The sequence below is a fragment of the Leopardus geoffroyi genome, chromosome A1, assembly GCF_018350155.1.
Source record: "Leopardus geoffroyi isolate Oge1 chromosome A1, O.geoffroyi_Oge1_pat1.0, whole genome shotgun sequence".
NCBI lineage: Eukaryota > Metazoa > Chordata > Mammalia > Carnivora > Felidae > Leopardus > Leopardus geoffroyi.
The window spans coordinates 112,066,506-112,091,472 of record NC_059326.1 but is presented as its reverse complement, the minus strand read 5'-3'; the positions used below and the strand labels follow the sequence as shown (position 1 = coordinate 112,091,472).

At 51.9% G+C, this 24,967-nt stretch overlaps 1 protein-coding gene across 1 annotated transcript; it reads left to right on the top strand.

Annotated features, from left to right (window-relative positions):
• The first annotated feature begins 7,755 nt into the window (after positions 1 to 7,755).
• On the top strand, positions 7,756 to 15,930 carry CXCL14 (C-X-C motif chemokine ligand 14). Its single transcript, XM_045489563.1, has 4 exons — positions 7,756 to 8,017; positions 8,196 to 8,301; positions 12,063 to 12,176; positions 14,743 to 15,930. The coding sequence occupies exons 1-4, from the start codon at positions 7,954 to 7,956 to the stop codon at positions 14,756 to 14,758; spliced, it is 300 nt and encodes a 99-aa protein (XP_045345519.1). The 5' UTR covers positions 7,756 to 7,953; the 3' UTR covers positions 14,759 to 15,930.
• Positions 15,931 to 24,967: the final 9,037 nt, after the last annotated feature.

Genomic DNA, 24,967 nt, shown 5'->3' with positions numbered 1-24,967 from the left:
GATTTCAGCTCAGGTCATAATCTCACGGTTTCATGAGTTCGAGCCCCACGTCTCTCTCTCTCTCTCTCTCTCTCTCCCTGCCCCTCCCCCACTCACACTGTCTCTGTTTCTCTCAAATAAATAGAGAAACATAAAATAAAATGCAGAAAGCTCAGTTAACTTTGAATTTCAGATAAAGAGTATACTTCTAGTAGAAGCGTGTCTCCAAATATTGCATGGGCCTCATGCGAAATCTGGCAACCCTAACTGGATGGGAACTCTGGGACACCCTTCAGGGACAGGAGCTGAAGATCAGATGTCAGCAGCACAGGGCAAGGAAAGCAGTGGGGAGGCCTGAGCAAAAAATGGAGCGTGTTCCCCTGGTCCCTCCTCCCAGGTGGCAGCATATGGCTGTCCTGAGCAGAATTCTATAGCCAGACTGCTTCCAGGTGAAGATCAGCTCTGCCGCCTGCCACTTATCTTGGCAAGTTGCTTACCTTCTCTGTGTCTCTGTGCCATTTAACAGATGGGGGGTACCTACCCTAACGTGGTTATGATGATTCAATAAATTAATATTTCTATAGCACTCACAATAATCCTTGACCCAGAGTTAAGTGCTATAAAAGCATTTCACAAATATAAAGCAAGAGGAATTAGCAAGCAAACCTACAGATAAGGGAGTGAGCCTAGGAGATTTAATAATAATAGTAAAAATAAGAGCGGACATGTGTGGAGCATTTGCTATGTGACAAGACGTTGTGCTGTATCCTTGTCCTGTATCAGCTCATTTAATCCCCACCACAGTCCTATTATTTTTACTATCCTCTTTTTTTTCTAACCTTTTAATGTTTATTTATTTTTAAGAGAGAGAGAGAGCATGAGCAGGGGAGGGCAGAGAGAGAAGAGAGATACAGCACTCAAAGTAGGATCCAGGCTCTGGGATGTCCACACAGAATCCCGACATGGGGCTCAAACTCACAAACCATGAGATCATGACCTGAGCCAAAGTCGGACTCTTAACTGACTGAGCCCCCCAGGTGCCCTACTACCCTCTTTTTACAGGTAAGGAAGCAAAGGCACAGGGAGGCACACTGTGGTAGACTAGGATTCTAAACCAAGAAGTCCGACTCTAATTCACCAGACTGCGGTAAACTGTGATCTACAGTAATTTGTTCATCACTCATTCACTCATTCATTCATTCAGCACCTGCTGTGGGGCAGGCCCTGGATTCCTGCTAGGACAAGAAGGTCCTCTGAAGCGCATGGACGGATGGGGAAAACCTTGAATGAACTTTTGTAGGTGTGTGGAGTGGTGCCAAAGAGAAATGGGTCTATAGACCATGAAGGCCGACAGCAGTAACCTCTCCCAGATCGGGACAGGGTACGGGAGGGGCAGGTGTGCATGGTCTGGGAAGGCTTCCCTGTGAAATGACATCTTTGCAGGTTAAGAAGGCAAAGCAGCGATCAACCTGGCCAACGGCTGGGGCAGAAGCCTTCAGATGGAACAGATAGCCAGCAAAGGAGCTTGAGTTGGAGTTTTTAAGAAACTGAGGAAGAGAGGGTGTGGCTGGAGGGACGGGGGACTCGGCTACAGTGCAACCGGTGAGAGGCAGCTCCCAGGACCCATGTCAGGAGACAGGGCTCCCTTCCCAGAGGTCTGGGGGAGAGGCCAGCACCCTGCTGTGAACATGAAGCAGGAATGGTTAGGGAAGGAGGACACAAAGCAGGACTAGGCCGGGTGAGGCCTGCGGGGACAGGCCAGCGAGCTGTGCTGCGAAAAGTATGGACAGCTGTGAGGACGGGGCACGAGCCCTCATCACGGGCCTCACCCACACCACCAAGAACGGTAGGTACGTGCTGCTTGTGCAGTGCCGGCCTCAGGGCAGGAGAGCCTACTGTCCTACAAAGTGGAGCTAAGACTTCCCTAGGCCACACCGCCTCAACTGAATGCTCTTGAGTCCCTTTCATACTAAGAACATTCAAACAAACTGGAAAGCAAGGAGGGAACCCTTTACAAGATGCCCAAAGTCCCACCACTCAAAGAGGACGATGTTTGTATCTCTTACTTTGCCATGCTTTACATAGCGGTTGCTGCCTTACATATTTGCAATCACGGTGTTTACACGACCTTGTGTTGTCTCTCCTTACTGCATAAGCATTTACTCTGCGAAATTCCACAGATTCTATAATCAGGAGTCTTTACACCAGTATAATATTTCATTCAGAGCTTTCACTGTTTACTTAACCAACGTCCCATTGTTGGGCCTTTAGGTTAACTCCTTACTTGCACGTAGCCTTTCTCCCTTATCAGCTGTTTAAATAGAACTGAAGTGGGTTAATGGGGAAAAAGTAGTTTATTTCAAACACTCTGGATACATACCATAAATATAATTTCTCAAAATCTTGTACCAATTTGTAGTCCCACCAGGGATGCTGAGTTCTGCTCCCTCCCTTTATCCAATTGCTTTGGATATTACTATTTAAAATAAATATTCATGGGGCGCCTGGGTGGCTCAATCAGTTGAGCATCCAACTTCAACTCAGGTCATGATCTCACATCGTGAGTTCAAGCCCTATGTCAAGCTCTATGCTGACAGCTCAGAGTCTGGACCCTGCTTCAGATGCTGTGTGTGTGTCTCTCTCTCTCTCTCTCTCTCTCTCTTTCTCAAAAATAAAACATTTTAAAAATTTAAATATTCATTATCTGGTAGGACCCAAACCAAAATGCCATGATACTGCAGCATTAATGTGGTTTTCCTTGATTGCTAATGAAGATGCACATTCTTTCATGAGTTGGTTAATAATTGCTTTTCTTTCTTTTTCCCCTGAATTGCCCTTTGATGTCTGTCCTTTGCTCATTTATTTATTAGGGCCTCCTTTGAAAATATCTTTGTTTGTGTTCTTGATATAGTGAAGATGTTTGTCTCCAGTGAGGTGGTGCTGAATAAATAAATGGCAGGGTGAATGCTAAGGGTTCGTCTGTCATATTTGCTGCAAGCATCTTGTAGCATGCTTGGGGAAACACACAACACTCTCAGTTACCCACTGGAGTCAGGGCCCCTCTGCTCCACAAGGCTGCCTGAAGCCTAATTCAACACTGCCTGGCTACCCCCTGAACCATTTCCTGTAGGCTTAATTGCTCAGCTGCCCTAACCATTCCAAGTATAAAGAATAAAACCAAGAGTTGTCCTCAGGAAACCTCAGCCTGCATCCCCCTCTCCCTCAGAATGAGGCCCTGGGGAGGGGGGTCACTATGCAGAACTGTGCTAAAAGAGAGCCAGCGAAGAGGAGGCAACTGGCTGCCCAGGGTCCCACAGGGTGGGGGCGACACTCAGAGAAAGGCACACTGATCTCACCACAGGAAGTGTTGTCTCTCCGCTCCCTGGACAGGAAACCAGCCTTGACCACTTAGGATCTACCTGCTCAGCGGATCTATGAGGTGGTGCCCTGACACCTGCGGGGTTTCCTGGAATCCCACACTCCTGCTCAGTCACCTCCTCCTCCCTCCGGCAAACACTTTTCTGAAGCAAATGCACTGGGAAGAATTGGCTTTCCTCAGAACGTGGCCTTGCTAATGGCCACCCTTACCCACTCCCTTCACGAACACACAAACACACAAACACACACACACACACACACACACACACACACACACACACACACTCTTCCCCCCCACCCCCCGACCCCGACCTTGGAGTCTACACAGCCTAGATTTACTGAGGATGAGCAAGAAAGACAGAGACTCTACCTTCATGGAACCAGCAGACCAGAAGATGACCCACAACACACTCCCAAATAAACTGAACATAGTACAGTGTGAGGTTGTTGCACAGACAATGTAAAAAGTAAAATATACCAGTGGCATAGAGAGTGACTGTGAGAGTGCTAGTGTGACTGACTCTGAAGAGTGACTATTCCGGCTGAGACTTCTGTACAGAGGAGCCACCTGCCAACACGTGGGGAACAGTAGTTTGGGCAGAGGGGTCCGTAAGCACAAGATCCCAAGATGGGGCCAGGCTCGGCATGTCTGACAGAGAAGACAAGGCACTGTGGTAGAGCATGGCCAAGGGGAGAATGGCGGATGGTCACGAGGGGACGGGGCACTGGCAGGGACTGGCTTGGACTCTGGGTGAAATCAGGAGCCAGTAGGGCATTAAGCAGGGGTTTACCTACAGGAGATCACTGTGTGAGGAGCACAGACTACAAGGGGGCAGGAATGGTCCCCTGCCATTGCCACCTGGTTAACTCCTCCTTATCCTTCAGACTGCAGCCCGGTGGACATTTCCTCTGGGAAACCATTCCCACCTCCCCACCTGGTCAGATCCCCTGGCGAGGCCCATAGCATCAGCTTCCCTTCATCACATCTAGCTCTGCAGCAATTTCAGGTGCATTTCTGGTTGTCTGATTAACGTCCATCTTCCCCACTACACTCTGAACCCCTTGGGGACAGGCACATCCCTCCTCTGTTCACCTTATCCCCAGCACCTTGCACAGAGCCTGGAACACAGTGGGTGCTCAATCACTGTGAACAGAATAAATATGGAAATCCCTAGGGTCAGCCAATTTTCCACTCCCTCAAGGAATGGTTTCCTGCTTCTATTTCCTCCCACCTCTGTGTCCCCCACACGTTGCATGTACCCCTTCCACAGAAGCCAGCTTGACCATAAATAGCTGCAGGCATCTACACACACACACACACACACACACACACACACACACACACGCACACAACCAGACTATGCCCCAAAGGGCAGAATGTGTGTGTGGTCCTTCATCACACCCCAGGGATCACCCCGGAATTAGGGCCACTGTGCACAGAACTGCCTCGCCCTTATCCACCTCACCCTGCCTCCTCCACCTGCTCAAAGACCCCCACATGAGTTTGGGAGAGTCTGCACCCAAAAGGCAAGTCAAAAGTCAAGACCCTCCTCTCTCTCCCAGTTGAGCAGCATCATCCACAGACAGGCTGGCAGCAGGAGGCCCCCATCCTCTCCTCTGCCCATGGCCCCCGAAGAACTCACACAAACAGGAGTGAGCTGTGCTTGCAAAAACACATGGCTGTATTTTGCAAACAAAAGATGATCATACGTAGTCTACGGAGTACAACTGGGGGCAAAACAATGGGTAGTCTGACCTCTGGTCTGGCCCTGGAAGTTGGGAAACTGGTCCGTATGTTTAGGGCCAACTAGTTTTTCCTACAAAAGCTCGGTGCCCATGATCCCTGATGCTGTCAGATCCCACTTACCTAATCAGCATTGTTAATTTAAAAATCTATGTCACATGCTCTGAGAAACCTTGGCAGGTAAGAAATTCCTTGTGAAAAATAAAATGGATTATATTTTTTGAAGGGAAATTTGTATTAAAAGCCTTAGATGAGCATGCCCCAATGGCCCAGTGATTCTGAGACACGATCAATTTTTAAAGGGCTGCCCCAAAATTGAGCTACAAGAGTATATGTCACACGCCACTGAGAGAACATGGTTCAAGACAATCTAAACATTTAGCAAAGAATAATTACTTAAAGTAATTACAGTACATCTGTACAGTGGACCAGGCTGCACCCAAAATAATGACAACAATCCATAGCATTTACTGAGCACTTACTCTGTCATAGGGACCACATGAAAAGCTTTTCATGCAGCATCTCATTTAATTCTCCTTCTGCCATAGGTCCCATTATCATCACAACCTCACAGGTTAGAAAATCAGCATTGAAAAGAGTGAAGTCATCTGCCCCGGGTCACAGAGCTGGTAGTAGGACTCACACCCAGGCAGTCTGACATGGAGACACTGAGCTCTCAGCCACAATGCTAGGTGACCACAGATGATGCCATTAAAAGAGAGACTGTAGAAGCAAAACCCGTCATATGGGAGAATGTTGACGATACAGAGACAGGTAAAACAAGTGGCTTTTCAAACAGGACACGCACACTGATCACACCTGTGCACATGCATGCAAGCAAACACAAAAGTGCTGGGCAAGATAACACTGTTAGCATTTTGGTATAGACCTCCCAGTGGGTGCAAGTGTGTTCTTTTATGTTTTCCTCGGCTTGTGTTTTCCGATTTTTCTGTAACAAACATTTTGGTTTTGTACCAAAATTTTTTTTGAAAGACTAAACATTTTGAAAAGTAATGCTATTGCCCCAAATCACTCCCTTGGTCTCATCTTCTAGATAAACCCACATGTCCAGCGGTTCGCCTTGCTTCAAGTACAAATCCAACTGCATGCACAGGACTCAGGACATGGCCTGAAGCCAGCTCATAAGCTCTGCCGGCCCTTCATGGCTCAGCATCCCCTCCAGGTAGCCAAGGAGCTCAAACTGGGAAGAGACGGTACACATTTTCCACTCTGTCCCCAGCAGCCTGCCCTCCCCATCCTCCCAGGACCCCCTTTGGGTACTTGCACCCCCAGGGAGTTGCTGGGCTGACAGCACAGAGCTGTGTGAGCTGGAAGAACCTGGCAGTTTCTGCCCTGGCTTCGGCTCTGGCCTGGGAGCCAAGCCCAGGGACCCTTGGAGCCTGAGATACTCCATGCCCTGTTGCTGGGTCTAAGAAGGAAGCACCTCCCCAAGTGCCTGAGGGAGGCAGGGTAGCCCAGAGGCTGGAGCCCCAATTCTCCAGCCCCTCCTGACCTAGCCGCCTGGCTCTGTGGTCTTAGACCAGTTATTTCTTCTCCCTAAACCTGTTCCCATGCCTGTCAAAAAAAGAATGAAAATACCAACTTGGAAAATGATTTATAAGAATCAAAATAACATAGGTTAAAATACATACTATAATGATATCGATAGGTAAGATTTCCTGGGCACCAACTATGGGTCGGGCATTCTGTCGGACACTTTACACGTCTGATCTTCCACACCTCTCACAGCCACCCTGTGACATGCACTGTGACACTCCTGCTTTACAGAAGGCACAATGAAGGCTCAGAGTAGTGAGGTCACTTGCACTGGTAAGTGATGAAGCAGGAATCTCTGTTGCCCTGCCTTGGCCCACGACACTACGCCACAGAGCCTGGCATATGTCTGGAACATGAACTTTGTCCAAATGGTTACCACTGCCATGTGTCCCTGCTGGGCAGAGCCTTTAGAGAATGGTATGACAGCAAGGAACCCCTGGCTGGTTCTCACCACTCCGCAGGCAGCTCGCACAACCAGGTACCAACTTTAGGAAGTCTTCCTCTCAGAGTGACCAAAAATCCCTCGGGCGCATCCTTTGAGCCAGCCGCAGTGACCACAGGCAATGACTTTGCTCCTGTACAACCTATGGCAACCTCCCTCCAGACCTGGCCTTGTGCTCTGGCCACCAAGGCTGCTGGCCCAACAGGGACAACTCACGCCCTAGGAGTCAGGCCTGCTGGCACTCACACCTGGCACCTGTTCCAAAACCCTTTCAGTTCTCAGAAGATCTGGGCCGCGGGCCTGGGTCTCTCAGCAGCTCAGGACAGCATGCTTGTCTGGCCAGAGGGAACCATGCGATTCAGAAAAGCAGCGCCCTTAAGCAGCCTCTAAAGTGTCCGGAACAGCCGGTACCGCCGGGGCACTGGCGGTGTGCGCGGGCTGGAGTCTGGGTGTGCAAGTGTGTATAGAAGCAAGAGGGCAGCGGGTATGAATGGGTGTGTGCGCGCGTGGCTCCCAGTGTGCGCCGCGGAGATCGCGGTCCCGGGGCGGGGAAGGTCTCCTCCCCCCACCTCGTTGAGAAATCTCAGTGAGTCACCGAGTGGTTCTGCATATTAATGAGCTCGCTGCCGCGAGGGCAGGAGCGGATTTAAAAAGAGGCCTGGGCGGGCGGAGGGAGGCTGCGGAGACAGCGCGGAGCCGAGAGCGGAACGCAGCCGGCACCAGGCACCCACCGACGGGCGCAGCGGGAGCGAGCGGAGCAGAGCCGGAGGCGCGCTCCGAGCAGAGAGAGCTGAGCCGGCCGGCCGGGCGCCCTCCCCAGTCCCTGCTCCCGCGCCGCGCCCCTCCGGCCAGCATGAGGCTCCTGTCCGCCGCGCTACTCCTGCTGCTCCTGGCGCTGTGCGCAGCACGCGTGGACGGTGAGTGCCCGGGAGGTCTCTTGTCGCCGTCCCGTCCCGTCCTGGGGCACCTGGGCGCCAACTGCTGGGCTTCCAGGGACCCCCGAGGTCCTGGGTGGGCACCTAGGGCGGTAGGGGGGGGGGGGGGCGCAGGAGACCGCACACGCAGCTGAATGATACCCGTCGCTCTCTCTCCCAGGGTCCAAATGTAAATGCTCCCGAAAGGGGCCCAAGATTCGATACAGCGACGTGAAGAAGCTGGAAATGAAGCCAAAGTACCCGCACTGTGAGGAGAAGATGGTTATGTGAGTTCTGGCTCCTCACCTTGAGCGTGTGTGCGGGCTGCTCTTAACCCGGTGCTGGGGCACAGCATGGGGCTGGGTCGGTGGGGCTAATAGACATTCCTCTGTGCCTTTGGCAAGGCCTTGGAGGAAGCTTTGTATCTGCCCAGCAAGTCCCTAGGACGCTGGCGTGACAGTCTGAAAGAGTTTGGAAAGAGGGACAACTGCCCTGTTCTCTGGAAACAGCCTCTGGGTGTTCACCCTTGCTAAGATTCAAATGGGTAGCCTAGGTGCTTGCACTGCCCACCATTCTGGGGTGATCAAGGGTTAAATGGCTCTGGTCGTGCCAACTTTAGAGCATCGGGATTGAAAGCGCTCCAAACTCACCCAGAACTATTGAACTTGCACCCAAACTGGGACGCATGTTGCCTTCCTGTTGCTGGAGAGAGAATTAAAACAAATGCTGTCTTTAAGTCCTCAGACCCAACCCTCCTTTCAGAGCCTTTTCCCTACCGGGGGACCACAGCCAGCTTTTTTGGCTGCTAGCGATTTCATGTTGAGACTGATCCTTGATCCTCCACCACCGGCTGGACTCTTGTGGGTCCCTGAGCCTGAGCAGTGCTGGGCAAAGTGATCTGCTGGGGTTAACGTGCCATGCGGCTGGAGCCCTGCTTGGTGGGGATGCAAAGAATATTTTTAAAACTGGGACAGAGTGAGAGAACACGGAGTTTCCTTGCTCCTCTGCCTTCCCAATTAACCACTTGAGTCCAGCACCACTGTTTCCCCATCAGTATGCACTTGGCCAGGAAGGAAGCCCTTGGCAAAGCAGCTACCGTGGTCTGCCACGGACCATTGGCCCCTCTTCCCCTCCCCTAGAAACAGGACACACTTTATTCTCAGTCTGGGCAAGTGCCTTCTATCCGCTGGCCCCGATGGTCCCAAGGCCTCTGCACAGTGTATGCAAAGGCAGCCCACCTCCCCCCACACACTGCCACCTGGGGGCTGCACAGTCAGGCTGAAGTTAGGGGAATTTGCAAAGCCACCAGGCTTAAGCCGAACCCCACTGCCTTTCTGCCCAGGCACATAAATCAACCCCTGTCCCTTGCCTAGTAGACCCAAGTCCAGAAGAACTGCCGGAAAATCTTTTTTTGGTGGGGGCTAGTGTTCCCACAAGCTACAGGAGGAGCTACAAGTCCTTCATGGTTTCCAGCTTGGGGGTTGAAGATGACAGGGACGTAGCAAATTAAGTTTGCACTCCTCTAAGTACTGAGAACCACCCCACACCCCATGGCCAGGTGCCAAGACCTTGCAGAGAAAGAGAAGCAGGGTATGGGGTGCAGAGACTTCTCTAAAGGACCCTGAATAAACAGGTTTACTCTTTCTCCCGACTAAATTTTTTCAGAATAGAGAGGAAACTGACAGCAGGCAGGTGCGAGAAGGCTTTATGCAACCTTGTGAAAACTGGCAGGGGCCTCGGGAGGTCCAAACACAGTCACCAGTCTCCTTCCTAAACCTTCACCCACACCCAGCCCCGCCCACAGCACTGAAGGGCTGAACATCCTCTCCTGTCTCAAGCTCCTAAGAGTCTCTAGATCAGATGCAGGGCCAGCACTTTTTGCCAAAGCAGGTTTTCAGCCACAAGTGCTGAACAAAAGCAAGTTTTCCAGTTCACCCTGAGTCACCCAGAAATCTCTGATGAGGCTGGGGGTGGGGTGGGGAGGCCAGTGTGCTTTGCAAGTGGGAGTAGACTCCAGATTTTATAAAGGGCCATTTGTGCCCTATGAACTCTTGCCCAAACCCTCAGCACCCCAGAACCACTGAGGAGAGGGGACACAGGACCCAGAATTTCTGAGCAACTGCTGGGAATATAAATCGTCATGTCTTCACCCCACAACCAATTTTCATAGTCCCAATGTTGTGACAAGCATTCAAGGGCTGTGGTGGGAGGGCTGAGTGTCTTCCCTGCTGCCCCGACCTTCAGAATTGGGAATCCCCAGCCTGCACAGTGACCTAACTGAGGAGGGCATCTTCATCAGGCTTGCCCACATCCCTTCACTTCAAGTGCAAAAGCAGCACTGTAGGCAGAGAGAGCGGTGGGTTAAATTCCCGCAGAGTGACCGAGTACTATGGAGAGGAGAACAGGCAGACTGCACTGGGAAGCCTGGCCCCATGCTTGAAGACCTAGCAGGAGGGACAGGACCCGGGGAGCGACTGGTCTCAGAGGGCCAGTGAAGGCAGAGCCCAGTCCACAGCATTTAGCAGAAGAGCCACCCCTGCTCTAGGAAGCTTAGGCTGCAATGGGGGGCCTTGGAAACTCTGAGCACAGAGAAGGGAAGAGAACAAGTTGCCCAGAAATATTCTGCCCCCATTCTGGTGGCAAGATTCGGTTTTTCTCTCCCTGTCAACAGGGAGACTCAGTTTGTGGTGGCCCTGCTCCCATCTAGAACTTGGCCCATGTGCCCTGACACTTTACCTTTGGGAACCTGCAGGGCCCTAACTGCCCTCTCTCCCTCCCTTCTTTCTCTTCCCAATCCAGCCTCCAACTGCCCCTCTTTGCCCCCTCAGCTCATTCCCCAGCCCACCATCATCTGTTCGTGCCATGACCACTCAGGGAGTGGCACCTCTCACCTTCCACTTTTCCACATCGCCTAGGTGGTCCTTTGTTCTGGAACACCATCCTTCCTCCCCTACCCAGAAGCTTCCTCCTAAAATCCTGCCACCCTGGCCCAGCCCAGGGTGAGAGGGGCATGGCAGTCCTGGGCAGCAGTCCTGCTTTCCCCATCCAGGCTGGAGCTCACACACTAAGGCTTCTCTTTCTCCTTGGCCATCTCATCTTCCAAGACAATTACTAATGACAGGAATTCTCCACGTTGCGTCTACCAGGTGCTAGGCACTCTGCATACATTATACCCTTTCATTACCCGATAACCCTAAGAGGTAGGTCCTATTATTAAACCCATTTTATAGATGGGCAAACTGGTTAAGAGAAATTACCCAAGGTCCTACAGAAAGAGCTGGGATTCACACCCAGGCCCTACACTCCGTACAGTGCCACCTGCTTTTCTGCCGCACGGCTAGGGCCTCCACTCGGTTTGGCACATGGGCTGACAGAGGCCTGAGGGGAGGAGGTCTTATTTTCTTGCTGGGGGCTGAGACAACTGGGACTTCAGGCTCAGGAATCAAAATGGGCTGCAAGGCCAGCAAGACTTAACTTCAGGATCTATCATGTCCCAGCCCCGGGACAGACTTCAGAGGATCAAGGGGCGCTGGGGTTTGAAGGGTCAGACAGAGACCACCCATGTGCAGGGCATGTCTGAGCCCTGCCGCGAGCAAGTTCCTTGTACCCAAGGAAAGGGGTCTCGGCGTGTGCACCTTGCTGATATTAGCTCTCTCCACCTCTCCAATCCTAGGTTTAGAGGAGCTGGAAGAGTCCCCAGAGCTTTGTTCTCCAAGGGAGGCATGAGCCCTGCAGGCAACAGCCTTGTGGGGGAGGGGATAGGGGGAAGGGGACTATCCCAGACCCTAAGAACTCCAGGGGAGAAGTGAGAGCCAATCACTCCATACAGGGTTAAACTGTATGTGAAATCGGAGATTAAGGGGACACCCAGAACCTTCCAAAGAGGCAGCCAGGCAGTGAGCACCAGGGCCCGTTCCCCTGACAGGAGGGAGGCGGCCACATTTTCAGGGCCCTCCCTGACTGGGACAGACCAGGGCGGCCCACAGGCCACACGGAGGGGCTGCCATTCAGGCTCCTCAATCCTGCACCCCACGCTGCTCCGTTTCAGCATCACCACCAAGAGCGTGTCCAGGTACCGGGGTCAGGAGCACTGCCTGCACCCCAAGCTGCAGAGCACCAAGCGGTTCATCAAGTGGTACAACGCCTGGAACGAGAAACGCAGGTATGCATGCCCCCACCTCCTCACACCTACCTTCCCACCAGCCCCAGGTCTCAGACCCCGGCTAGCTCCTCTAGCGTCGTCGAAGGGGTGAACACCCACCACAGTAGCCACGGCGAGCAGAGAGCCAAGCCTGTTCACATAACCCCATGGGGTAAGGAACTCGCCGCTTCACAAAGCAGGCCCTTGCTCCCTTGGACAACTGTAAGCATCGAAAAGTTATCCTTCTGTGAACTAAAGTTTGCACCATGCTAACGTGTTAAGCTGTAGTCTCAATTCCTCTTCTTTTTAAAGCAACCTAAGTTCTCTGACCCTCAGTTTCCCTCTGTCAAGTGAACGGGCAAGAGGCTGGCATGGGTCTCTGGGATTCTTGTGTCGTGAAACATGACCACTTAAGTAACTGTGTTTATTAACTGTAACACGGGGTACCCCCCACCACACAATGAGGACAATACCTTACCAACAAACACTTCCTTCCCTCAAGGGGCCCCCCGTGTCCCCTGCTGCCCAGAAAGCTGACAGACTCCCTCCCAAGCAGGTGCAGGGAGGGACCTTGGACTTAACCCTTTAAAATCAGAGCCACTGTTAATCTCAGGGGGTAGCAGTGGCCAGATGACCAGAGCTGTGAACCAGACCCCTGTCCTCTCTGGGTTCTGTTTCCACAATCAGAAGGCCACTCTCCATCTCTGATCTCCTGTGGTCCCATGTCTGGCAAGTTCCCCGTTTCCCCATACCACATAAAAGTGAGCGTGTCCCAGGGCACACCTACTCCTCCCACACTCAGGGCCTGTCTACACCTGTACCTATATACCATGCGTATATATGTGCACACACACACAGAGGGGACTTCCTCGGGAGCTGGGCCCAGCACCCCATTCTGCAGAGAGGGAAACCAGGGCGAAGTGGAAATGGGGAGTGACTTCCCTGGGAGCACATGGCAGAAAGCCAGGCCTCCCAAGGTCACCTTCTCCCTGCCTGGAGCGGCTGCCCGAGCCACCCCTCCCGTTGCTCCCCCCTCCCCAGCCCTTCCACTCGAGGCTCAGCCCATGACCGGCTCCCCCACAGCCCACACTCAGGCCCAACCCCACTATCTGAGCCCTTTGCACTACCTCCGAAACCGCCTCGTCTGCAACTGCTTGAAATAGAAACTGATGAGAGCAAGAGGTTATTTTCTGTGGATCTGATGGGAATGAAGCCCTCTTTCCGGTCAGGGCAGGCAGCTTACGTGGCCAAAGCAGGACCCGCCCTGTCCACTGCCACTCTCCAGGCCCTGCGTCATCCAAGTGGAATGGGGCTAAATGCAGGGCCAGTCTGTGAAGGGGGCTGAGACCGTCTGCACAGGACTGAGGGCAGACACTCGGGCGATGCCCACACTTTGTCCCTCAGCCCTCCACCTGGGCCATGGCTCTGATGACGGGGAGGCAGGCATGGGACAACCGCAACCCTGCTCTTTTTAGATCTGCAAATTCCAGTGAGGAGAGCCACTCAGTGACCAAGCCTCCCGTGGCTTCATTACAAAATGAATTCATCCTCTTTCTAGGGAGGCCGAGGCATCCTGGGAGAGGAAGGGGACGATCTCTTGCCCTTCCCACCTCCCGACCTCCCCTCCCCCTGTAAAAGGCTGGAAATGTCTCCACGAATGTAGAATGGAGAGAAAGAAACTACCGTGAAGTCCCCTTTGCAGAGACAGCAAGAGGATGCTAAATGCAGGGTGCAGGAAGGAGATGCCAGCAGGCCGGCCCAGGCTAGTCGTGGGGGCTGCTGGCAGGCCCAGGAGCTGCTGGTCTGTGGAGCCAGCCTAGCAGCTCCGCATCTGAGAGCCCAGAGCTCCCGGCTGCCACGGGAAGCAGCAGCATCGGGCGGAGTACAGTCAGGTGGTCTTACTCCAAAACAAGGAATGAGGCAGAGGAATGGGTGGGCTGTCTGAGTACGAAGCATGGCCCTGAAACAGCCATGGGGCAGAACAGAAGGGATTTAAGATCTGAAATAGAGACAGTCTGGGAGGTGAGGGGAGGGGGGGAGGTCATGCAGGTCCTACAACCACTAAAAGGAAGTGACCTTGAGCCACAGGCCTCTGGGACAGGCCCCAGCCCCACTAACCACCCTTCAGTCTTTAGGCAGCAGCTTCTAGAACTAGCATTTTTCCGGAAGACATGCATTCTCTGGGCAAAACACAAGGGAAGATACAAGCCTGAGTTGAAGGACGGGATGCCCTGTCCTCCCCTGCCCCATCCCTGCTCATGCTGGACACAGACGTCATTCCCACCGTGGACATTCAGTGTTCGTTGGGCAAATCTTAAGTCCCTTGTGCCTCAGTTTCCTCATATATAGAGAGGGCTTGCTCCATAGGGCTTTGAGGATCGCAGAGGTTGAGAATGCACAAAGCCAGATTCGGGTAAGATGTTGAGGTCCATGCGATGACCTCCTCTGAGGTGTCCCCCCCTCCTCCTACTTCTCCCAAGCTCCTGCCTTCCCGGGAGGGGCACTCCCGAAGGCAAGGATGAAGCAGCTTAGCCCCCGCCCTGTGTCATGTCCTGAGCCACTTAACGTGGGTGTTTTCTCTTCCCAGGGTCTACGAAGAGTAGGGTGAAAAATCCCTCATAGGAAAACTTCACACCAGCTGGGAGACGAGCAAAGGACTCTGCAGATAAAAAACAAACCTTCTCTTTCTCACAGGCATAAGACACATATTATATATTGTTACAAAGCACTTTTTACCAAGGGTCAGTTTTTACATTTTATAGCTGTGTGCGAAAGGCTTCCAGATGTGAGACCCTTCTCTCTTGTGCTCCAGACTTCATCACACACTGCTTTTTACCGAAAGGGGGAAACTCATGCCTTTCCTTTGTTAAAAAAAAAAAAAAAAAAAAAAAAAAAAAAAATGCTTTTTTTTGTATTTGTCCAGACATCACTACATCTGAGCTTTATAAGCGCCTGGGAGGAACACAGAGCTTGGTTGAAACATTTCATAGCAGCGTTGCTCCGTTGCTAATGCGGGGCGCTTCCGCTCAGAGGTCCTGGCGCCTCCACACAGCTGCCACGGGCTCTCCTGGGCTCACGGTTGGTCACAGCCTTGGGGGGACGCCACAGTGGCCCCCGTCACCGGGCAAGCAGAAGCCGATCTCTCTGCAAACTTGTGTGAGGGACTCAAGTTTGTCTGCTACAGAAATGTGCTTCACCCCCCTCCACCCCCAACCCCGGCTAACTTTTACGTATTCTAGGAAACATTTCCAAGATTCTGGGATGGCAAAGCACGGGGCCCTTAAGGAAGGGGTTGGGTCTTCTCTCCTTCTTGTGAAAGGTTCACTGCTTCAGTATTTACTGCTTTGGAAGCTTGGAAGCACGCGAAGTTCCCAACACTGTTAGCGAAACCTTACAACAACACTTAAAAAGAGACCAATCCACGCACAGTACACGGCCACAGACACACTATTGATGATGGAGAACCTTTAAAGCATGTTTCTTTCCCTCCTGGTGGCAGAACATGCGGTACGGAAGCATTCTACCTGTAATGCCCCATGTAATTCTTCAACGTTAAACAGCACAGTCCTCTCTTGAAAGCTACGGCGACCCCACACCCTTTCCTTTGTACATAGACTCTTAAGAACGCCCCCTCCGCACACTGCCCCTTTGGTATATGCCTCGTTGTACTGCTGTGTCATATGCTATGCACGTGTCAGAAACCATTAGCATTGCATGCAGGTTTCATATTCTTTCTAAGACAAAAAGAAAAGTAATAAAATATATTTGAAACGTACCCAAATTCTAGACTACTGACTTTTTTTCTATCCAGTGAGGCCAGGATGACAACCATATGTTTACCACGTTGTGAATAAACTGGGACAAGTGCACTGAGAAGAAGGAAAACTGGCGTTTTCCAAATACCTGTCAATATTGTCACCTTTGCGGGATGCCGTCACAGTCCTAAAACCAGAAAGCTAGGTCTTAAAGTCTCAGGATGGGTTCATCGGATTAACCAGGTCCATACATATGGAATTAAAGGGTCACAGTAGGGTCTCCATTTAGGGAAGATGGCAGATGGGGGACCAGTCAAGATCCCTGTGGTCCAGGCCCCCATGATTCCACTGGGGTGCAGGGAGAGTTGGAAAGTGCCCAGCTCGAGGCTGTGGGGCTCTGGAGCCAGGCTGTCTGGAAGGCACATCCAGAGAGATGCTGAAGCTCTCTTTCTGCTTCTGCAAGCCGGGGGTGCCGAGCGCATACCTACTCAGGATACCAGTGCCTGGTGATGCATGGTAAACGTCAGCACCCTTAATATTCACAAGATCTGGCCTCTCCGTACTTTGCACAAACCACCCACAACCCCACAGCCCACTGTATCCAAGGTGGTGGACAGGCCTCCCTGTGCCCACCTGTGTCCCCCACATTCCACAGGGCTACCTAAAGGGACAGCCACCCTGTCCACACTTCTTGATCACTACGCAAGGAACCAGCAGCCAGGCACTCAGGTGCACTTCACCTCTGAGGACAGTTTCCTGACATGCACAGCTGGTTCTGCCAGCACTTAGGGGGACACACAGCAAGCACCCTGCCCTGGCGTGTCCTCAGCAGAGTGCGACTATCGACCCTTTCCAGCATGGCCTCACCTCCTGACAACGCCAAGTTATACCAACTGTATTCCTGAGGAAACTGAGGACCAGAGAGGTGAAGAAATTTGCCCACGGTCACTCATCACACTGCTCCAATAGCTGAGCCTGACAGCGTTTCTGCTGAGGGGAGTAGGAGACAGTGGGCGAGGGCCACTATACCAGGGCTTAGTCCCGCCTTTCCCTGTGTTACAGAGAGAGAAGGAAGACTGGACAGGGACACCAGACACAGACAGGCAGAACAGAGGAGGAGAGCCCCAGTAAGAGGGGGCATACCAGGGCCGGGGAGAGCAGAGGCCAGGCCTCTCTCCCTGGGAGCCCTGAACCCTGCTTGGCCCCAGATCAGCACGCCGTGGGGCCTCATGAGGCGGGCCCAGTGTAAGAAGTCAGCTGCAAGAGCCCCTCCACCAGCCTGGCAACGCAAAGCCACAACAGCATGGGGCCACAGGGCATGGGGTTCTCTGTGATGCAACATGAGTTTCAGGCTTCACCTTCCACTCACTCTAAACACACCACACACGCATCCTCCCCCTGCTCTCTCTGTCCCATCTGTGGTTCCAGGACGAGTACCTCCTCCCCAGCCCTGCTGGTCCAGGTGTCCCCTTGGTTCTCTGACCTCCCAAAGCACAGAATGGATTCCTAGGAACAGTAACAATGTGCCTTCATGGCATGCCAGGCACTGACCCGGGTCCTTGCCCTGCACACTCTATATCCACCCTGCCAGCCATGCTGTGCTGCAGGGGCCCAGACAGGTCAAGAAATTTGATTAGGAAACACAGACAATCAGTAGAGGGAGAAGTGGACTTCGAGCCCTAGTGTGTCAGGGAGGAGAAGGGGCGAGAGACTTTATGTAAATATCTCCTCTTCTATAGAGACCGTGTGTCCCTGGAGAACAAACCCTGGGCTATGCTTCCTGGATGGCTTAGACGCTGTCCACCAACAGACAATTATTAGCTGGACCACTAAGAATAGGCTCTGGGCCCCCAACACTTCACCAAACACCAAACAAGGGCCCTCCGATGCCAGACACTGGGCTCTGCCCAGGGAAGATGCTGATTACACAGCTGTTGTTCATCCTTTTTCTCCTTGGGCCTTCTCAGCAGCCCTATGAGGTATCCACCTACCACATTCCAGAAAGGAGAAGGACTCTAGTGCAGCAAAGCAAGGCCAGGCCACCTTTCCACGTGGCTCGCCTGGGCCTCCCTGGGGAGGCATGCAAGGGCACTGGGGCACACAGGCAGTCCAGGCCCCCATGCAGGCTCCACCTCCAGAACCACTGCTTCCCCGCAGTGGGGCACAGCTTGAGTTCCAAATGCCACACCCCCGACCCCTTCCTCCTCCAGTTTCCTGAGCAGTCCGCAGCGCCACACCAGGCTGGATGCCAGGATGGCCACATCCTCATGAGTTCTGGCCCAGCTCTCTGCCCGGCCAAACCCTCTACCGTGAGCTTTTCCTGGTCAGCTTGGACACCACATCAGGACCAGCTACATAACTGCAAGGCCCGGGCCAAAAGAAAGATGCAGGACCCTCTATTCAAAAATTGAAAATGTCAAGACAGCAAGACCAGAGCATCAAACCCCAGCACAGGGCTCTGTGTAACTCACATGTGACAAGCCCATGGAGCCAGCCTTCTAGCAACTCTAACACCCATCCAGACAGCTCATCTTGGCCCTGAGTTATTATATGACTTGTTCTCCACAATTTACATTTTTTTTTATTTTTTTTTAACGTTTTATTTATTTTTGAGACACAGAGAGACAGAGCATGAACGGGGGAAGGGCAGAGAGAGACGGAGACACAGAATGGGAAGCAGGCTCCAGGCTCTGAGCCATCAGCCCAGAGTCCGACGCGGGGCTCGAACTCACGGACCGCGAGATCGTGACCTGAGCCGAAGTCGGACGCCCAACCGACTAAGCCACCCTGGCGCCCCTGACTTGAATATCCAACAAGATGTGCACCTAGGAGCCAGGGACCATGTCTTACACTTCTTTGTAAAACCCTCCCAGAACCTAGGACAGCACCTGTGAGGTACTCAAACACTGTGAATTAATCTTCGTCTGGAGCACCCTCAGAGCACGCTCTCTGCACCCACTTACTGAGCTACCACTGCGTGCAGAGGCCTGCAGCGAACACCGTGGGGAACGCAGGTTTGGTGAGATGCCGTCCCGTCCTCATGGGCAGAGTCCACGGTTTATCCACCCAGCCACTGTCTCATTAGGAAGCATTTGCTACATGTCACACACCGTGTTGGTTGCTGGGAATGACCCCTCCAGAAACTCCCAGGCTACGAGGGAGTCACAAACCCAGCTGAAACTGCCCGCTGGTCTAAGCACACTATGCTAGAGGGCTGCGTGGCCAATTTTGGGGCTACTCCAAAGGGACAGCCCACCTAGTCTTGGAGGAAGCAACCTCTGACCAAGACCTCTACCAGCCTGGAGAGGGCTCATGGCAAACTGCCAGTAGTTCTCAGACAAAAACAGGAAGTGTTGATTCCAGCCTGGCTCTGATGTGGCCTGTGGTTTCTGTGTCCAGTGGCGATAAGGCAGGCCAGCAAAGACAGGGAATACCACAGGGACTGCTGGAGGAATTCAGAACACCAGCCATGCCCCAGTTGAATGTCCAGGGAAACCAGCCACAGCTCCAACATCTACCCCCCATTTCATGCATGTCTCTTCCTCTCCCTTGTCTTTGTCTGCTATCTGGCCTGCCCAGTGATCCATGGCTGGGGCCAGCCTCCCCAACCTTATGGGCAAGCAAGCCGACCACAGCTTTTCTGGGCAACCTCCCACACAAGGAAGACATCATCCCACTTTAGGTACCTCAGGGTATTCCCCTGTCCTCCTCTTTTTGAAAAGTTGAAAAGATATTCTCAGAGGTCATCAAGAAAGCAAGAAAACCCAAATTGTCTTACTTTGAAGGTAACCTCTCCCAGCTTCCTGCTCTCCAGATCGCTCTGATATTTGCCACCAGAGGGCAGCAAAGAGCAGATGTACCTGAGCCCAGGGCTCTCCAAGGTCCCCCGGGGGCCGTGTGAGAACAGTGACAGCAGTGAACCAGACAGCCAGGGAAACCCTGTACTGAGGACCTGCTGTGCCTTATCGCACTGAATCCTGCAAACAGCCATAGCAGGGGCTTCTATCAGTAGCTCCCTTTCATGGATGAGAAAACCAAGGCTCAGTGAAATGAATGCACTGTCCACATTCATGAAGCTACCAGGCGGTAGACACAGGATTCGAACCCAGCTGTATCTGGCAGGGCTTTTGCGCCCTGAAGTGCACACTGCCTCCAGGTTCCTGCTGACCCCGGGCCCACAGAAGACTGCTCTGCCCTCACCTGGGGCTTTACTCTTGTTTAGAGAACAGAGATCAATCATGCACTTAACCTGGACCACCCAGAGAGCCAGGCTTAGCCAGGCTTGTCCTGAGTGTGCCTCATTCGTCTTTTGGAGGCTAAAGATTGCAATCACCACACACTCCTCCGGGCTTGTCCCGCTGACCCAACAAAGTGAGCCCGACAAGTGCGCAACGGCTGCTCTTGGCCCACGTCCGGCAGACGAAAATTCTGCTTGAGAACCAGGAGCCACAGCCTTTTCCCGCAGCCACCAAGAAGGCTGAGCAAGCAAGATGGCTGTGCTGTGCTAGCATCAACTTCGACTCGACCTTTAAGCTCGAAACAAGGTGAAACCATTTTTGGTTTCAAAAAATTAATTCAAAACTGGATTTGAAAGAATCAACCCCACTTCCTAATGAGAGTTGACATTGTGGGATGAGTTGCAGGCATGTCTAATTGGATGCAAATGAAACTCTCATCTCCTATTCAACGTTATTCCCCTGGAGCAAAAGGGAAGGTGGAAGCAAGCAACAGGCTCTTTCTTTCATTCCATTGTTTCCTAAGAATGTTTCAAAATTACAAAGGCTTTTGTCCCCTCGAAATAATGGCCTGCAAAGACAGATCTAATTACTTGCATTAATATAGTCAAAAAAAATATTATAGACTGAGAGAATAATGAGAGAAAGAATACCCTCCAAGTCCTTGATAGCTGCTAAGATACCAACCCTGCTGATTCCCCGCACTTGGAAGGGCAACCAAGTTTAATAGAAACTGTAACTGCCACCACAAATGGTATTTATCGAATGCTTTCTCAACAAACACTGTCCGTAGCCCCGTTTCACAGATGGAGAACTTGAGGCTTAGAAAGTTGAGTAACTTGTGCATGTTCACACAGTGGTCAAGGGGGTCTTGATTTTCGTTTGGACACTTCCAGGTAGGGTGACCATATGTCCTGGTTTGTCTGAGACAAGCCTGGTCTATGACTGCTGTCCCACGGAAATGATGAAGAGTGTTCCCTTTTGCTCATCACACAGTGAGTACACTGGGCCTGGCAGGAGAGTACACAGGGCATGGGATTGTGCGCTATCTGAGACATGCTTCTTCAATTTCCCCCCTTGAGCAACCTAGTTCGAAGCAAGCGTTGGCCCTTTGGAAGAAATGGTGCCTCTTTAACGCCAAAGAGCACCCTACAGAATCCGGGGCAGTCTCCCGGTTTCTCCTGCTCCACCCTGGCCTGTCTCTCCGGCTAGATAAAGACTGGAGCTGACTGACACCCATGGACTGTTCTCTTTGGGGGAGGAGGGGGGGCAGGCACATGGTACTCTGGAGACCCATCTGTTCAGTGAAGGTCCAAATCCAAATCCCTACCCCCTCTCCGTGTGTCTGAAATTCCCCAGACAACTGGAGTATCAGACTCTGGTTTCAAGAGAACAAAATCAGCCAAGGGGCTGTACTTCCCAGAGGACTGAGGTAAATCGTTCCTTGACAATTCGGTTGGCACGCTCTGTGAGGGGTAACGGGATATGGGTGGGCCATTGACATCCTATTGTGATTCAGGAATGGAGAGCTGAAGCATATCCGGGGGACTGGGATCCGGGGGACTGGGGAAACCCCGCAGACCCACAGTGCCTTCCCTCCCCCTACATCAGTTCTGAAAACGACTCCCCTCCGACTGCCTGCTGCCCGATTTGGTCAAGTCTGGAGTGCTTTCCTTAAAGGCTCCTTCTGAGCCTGGAAGGAGCTGAGGTGAGAGAGGGCATGGCCCCAACACACAGGCTAGGCTGGAGCCTCACCTTGCAGAGCCACCTGAGCTGGGGCAGCGCTGGGGGGCACGGGAGTCCTTCAGGCTCCCTGACTCAGCTGTCCTCTCTGTGTTTAGCCCCATAGGCTGGTGTCCTGCTCCCAAGGCTTCAGGGTACATCCAGCTGCTGCTCTGCCTGACCTGACCTGTCCCAGATCCTTAAGGGGTTTTCTGGACCTCTCCCCTCTCCCAGCCATTCAAAGAGCCCCTCATGGGACAGATACACAGAAGGGACCCAGGCCCCAGCTCCACGTCCCATCCCCAAGTGTCTACAAGGCTGAGAACACAGGCTGTGAGCCAGATGGGCCCATTCAAATCCTGGCTCCTCTCCTTTTTTTTTTTTTTTTTTTAAGTTTATTTATTTATTTTGAGAGAGAGAGAGAGAACAAGTGGGGGGGGGGGGGGCGGGGGGGGAGGGACAGATGATCCGAAGCAGGCTCTGCCCTGACAGCAGAAAGCCTGATGTGGGTCTCAAATTCAAGAAATGTGAGGTCACGACTCAAGCTGAAGTCAGACGCTTAATGAACTGAGCCACCCAAGGCACCCCCTGGGTCCTCTCCTTAAAAGCTAAATGACCATGGGCAAGTGACTTAATTTCTCCCAGCCCAACTTTATAGGGCTGTAGTGGGCATTAAATGAAATAAACGTCTCAACACAGAAAGTAAAAGTCAATACATGGTTGCTTATTGTTATTATTATCATCCTGCCTTTAAAATTTCCAGCATGAGGCACCTGGGTGGCTCAGTCGATTGAGCATCTGACTCTTGATTTCAGCTCCGGTCATGATCCCAGGGTTGGGGGATTGAGCCCCTCGATGAGCATGGAGCCTGCTTAAGATTCTCTCTCTCCCTCTACCCCTCTTTCCTGCTCATGCTCTCTCTCTAAAATTAACAACAAAAATAAATAACATTTCCAACATAACATCACATCTGCTAGGCATAAAAGGGCCAGTGGCACCTGGGTGGCTCATCAGTTAGGCGTCTGACTTTTGGTTTGGGCTCACATCACAATCTCGTAGTTTGTGGGATTGAGCCCAGCCATCCAGCTCTGTGCTGACAGCATGGGGCATCCTTGGGATTCTCTCTCCTTCCCTCTCTCTCTCGCTGTCTCAAAATAAATAAATAAACATTTTTTACAAAGCTACATGTGGGGACACATATCTATCAAGAAAAGAATTTGGAACCTTCTGAGAACTTTCCTACCTCAGTTTCATCACATACAATGGGAAAAAAATAATAATACTTAACCTCAAAGATTTTTTTAAAACACTAAATGAGACAATGCAAATAGAATATGTAAAACTTTGTGTGGCACATAATAGGCACACATAAATTGGCAGCTAATAATAACAACAATTTCACGTTACTCACAAGAATATATTTAACAGTTTAACAAAGACTCTTACGTCTGGGAGAAAAACCACCTTAAAGTATAGTCATACCTTACACCCAATAGCTAAATTTCTTTAAAATTATGTGTTTTTAAACTGCTTTGGGATGCTAGCGCCCCTTCCCCCAAATTTCCTGATGAATGCTGTTTCCTTCTCCCCGAAAAACATGCACAGGCTATTTTACAAACAATTTCAGGAGATTCTGGCATTACCCCGAAGTCATCTTTACGGTTCCTTAGACTCTGTGTGAGCAAGTCCTATCTTAGACCACCCCAGATGGGCGTCCAGAGGCTGCCTGAATGCTTCTACTACTACCGGGAGCCTCACAAGGCATAAAGCAGCTCACTCCGTGGTTGGAAAAGTGCTAAAAAGTTGTACGATTCTTCCTTGAATCAGGAAACTGAAAGATGCTTCCCGAGGTCTATCTTTGGAGCAACACAGAGGTAGTATGATACCTTCTTCAGGGGCCAACCCTTGACATTTGTGGAAAGCAGGACCCATGCTCTGACGGGTCTGATCTCTCCAGGCTAACCTGTGCGCCCTCCCAGCCATTCCAGGTGATGGCTTCCAGGCCCTCTGCCATCCAGGTCGCAGTGCCCAAACCACCTCCTGCATGGCTGTGGGTCCTTTCCTTTATCTAGGACACTGTGCTTGTAGGGACCCTCCTAAGTCTGAGCTACTGTTCTTAGCCACCTCATCACATCCATTAGGCAAGCACTGAACTGATCCCCAAGGCCTCATCATACAAGAGCTTAGTTTCATGCCACACATACTCCCACTCCAACCTTTCATCTGGCCACCTGATCTTTTGAACCTAAGCCCACCACTATACATCTGTCCCAATCAAATTTAGTCTCACCGATTTCTTCCCTGACATTCTAAACCCCTCGGGAGTGTTTGAAATTCACATTCTATCACCCGGTATACTAACTCTGTCTCTCAGCTTTGAGACATTTGTAAATCGCATCCAAGATAAGCCAATCAATAAGACTTACACATCTCCCTGTGTTAAGTTCGGGGCAAAGTGCCTTACACGTGTTCTCGTTAAATTTTCACGTCAACTCTATGAACTAGGCATCGACGTCTGTACTGTCAGCCCTGTTTTATGAAACAAAATGGAGTCTGACGGAGAGTCCGTCACTCGCGTAACAGCCGAGGTACTAAACAGCCGAGCCGCAATTTCAACTCAGCCCTGTCCAAGCCGTACTATTTCACCACACCTTCGGCATTTCTACACTGAATGGCATTTTTATTTCTAGAAACGTCTGTCACTGCACCCAGGCTGTGGGATCTCTGGTAACAGTGAATGGGTTTTGTCTCTGAATTCCCAGCCTCTGGCAAGTGCCTGGGGCAGAGGAGTTGTTTCAAGACCAGTAGAGAAAGGAAAGCAAGGAGAGGGGTCACGGGGGGGGGGGGGGGGGGGGGGGGGGGGGGGGGGTGAGAAAATGCTTCTAGAGCTGAGCCATGAAATTCAGGTTCTTCCTTAAGAGCATTTAATCTACCCTGTGGAAACTTAAGATACGTTGCGGTCCACACATGACCAGAAGGTTCCAGGTCCCCCAGGGTCATGCTGGCCCTAGCACTGCGACATTCATTCACCCAAGTCATCGGAAAGCTGACCAGAGGGTGGCCTTGCACTCACAGCCCGGTCCACCTGAGCCCAGGGGTG

What these genes read in the sequence shown, in the direction of transcription:
- CXCL14 (XM_045489563.1), top strand. Translation starts at nt 7,954, where the DNA reads ATGAGGCTCCTGTCCGCCGCGCTACTCCTGCTGCTCCTGGCGCTGTGC. An exon ending in GTGCGCAGCACGCGTGGACG is followed by an intron (nt 8,018 to 8,195) that starts GTGAGTGCCCGG and finishes TCTCTCTCCCAG; the next exon opens with GGTCCAAATGTAAATGCTCC. An exon ending in TGTGAGGAGAAGATGGTTAT is followed by an intron (nt 8,302 to 12,062) that starts GTGAGTTCTGGC and finishes GCTCCGTTTCAG; the next exon opens with CATCACCACCAAGAGCGTGT.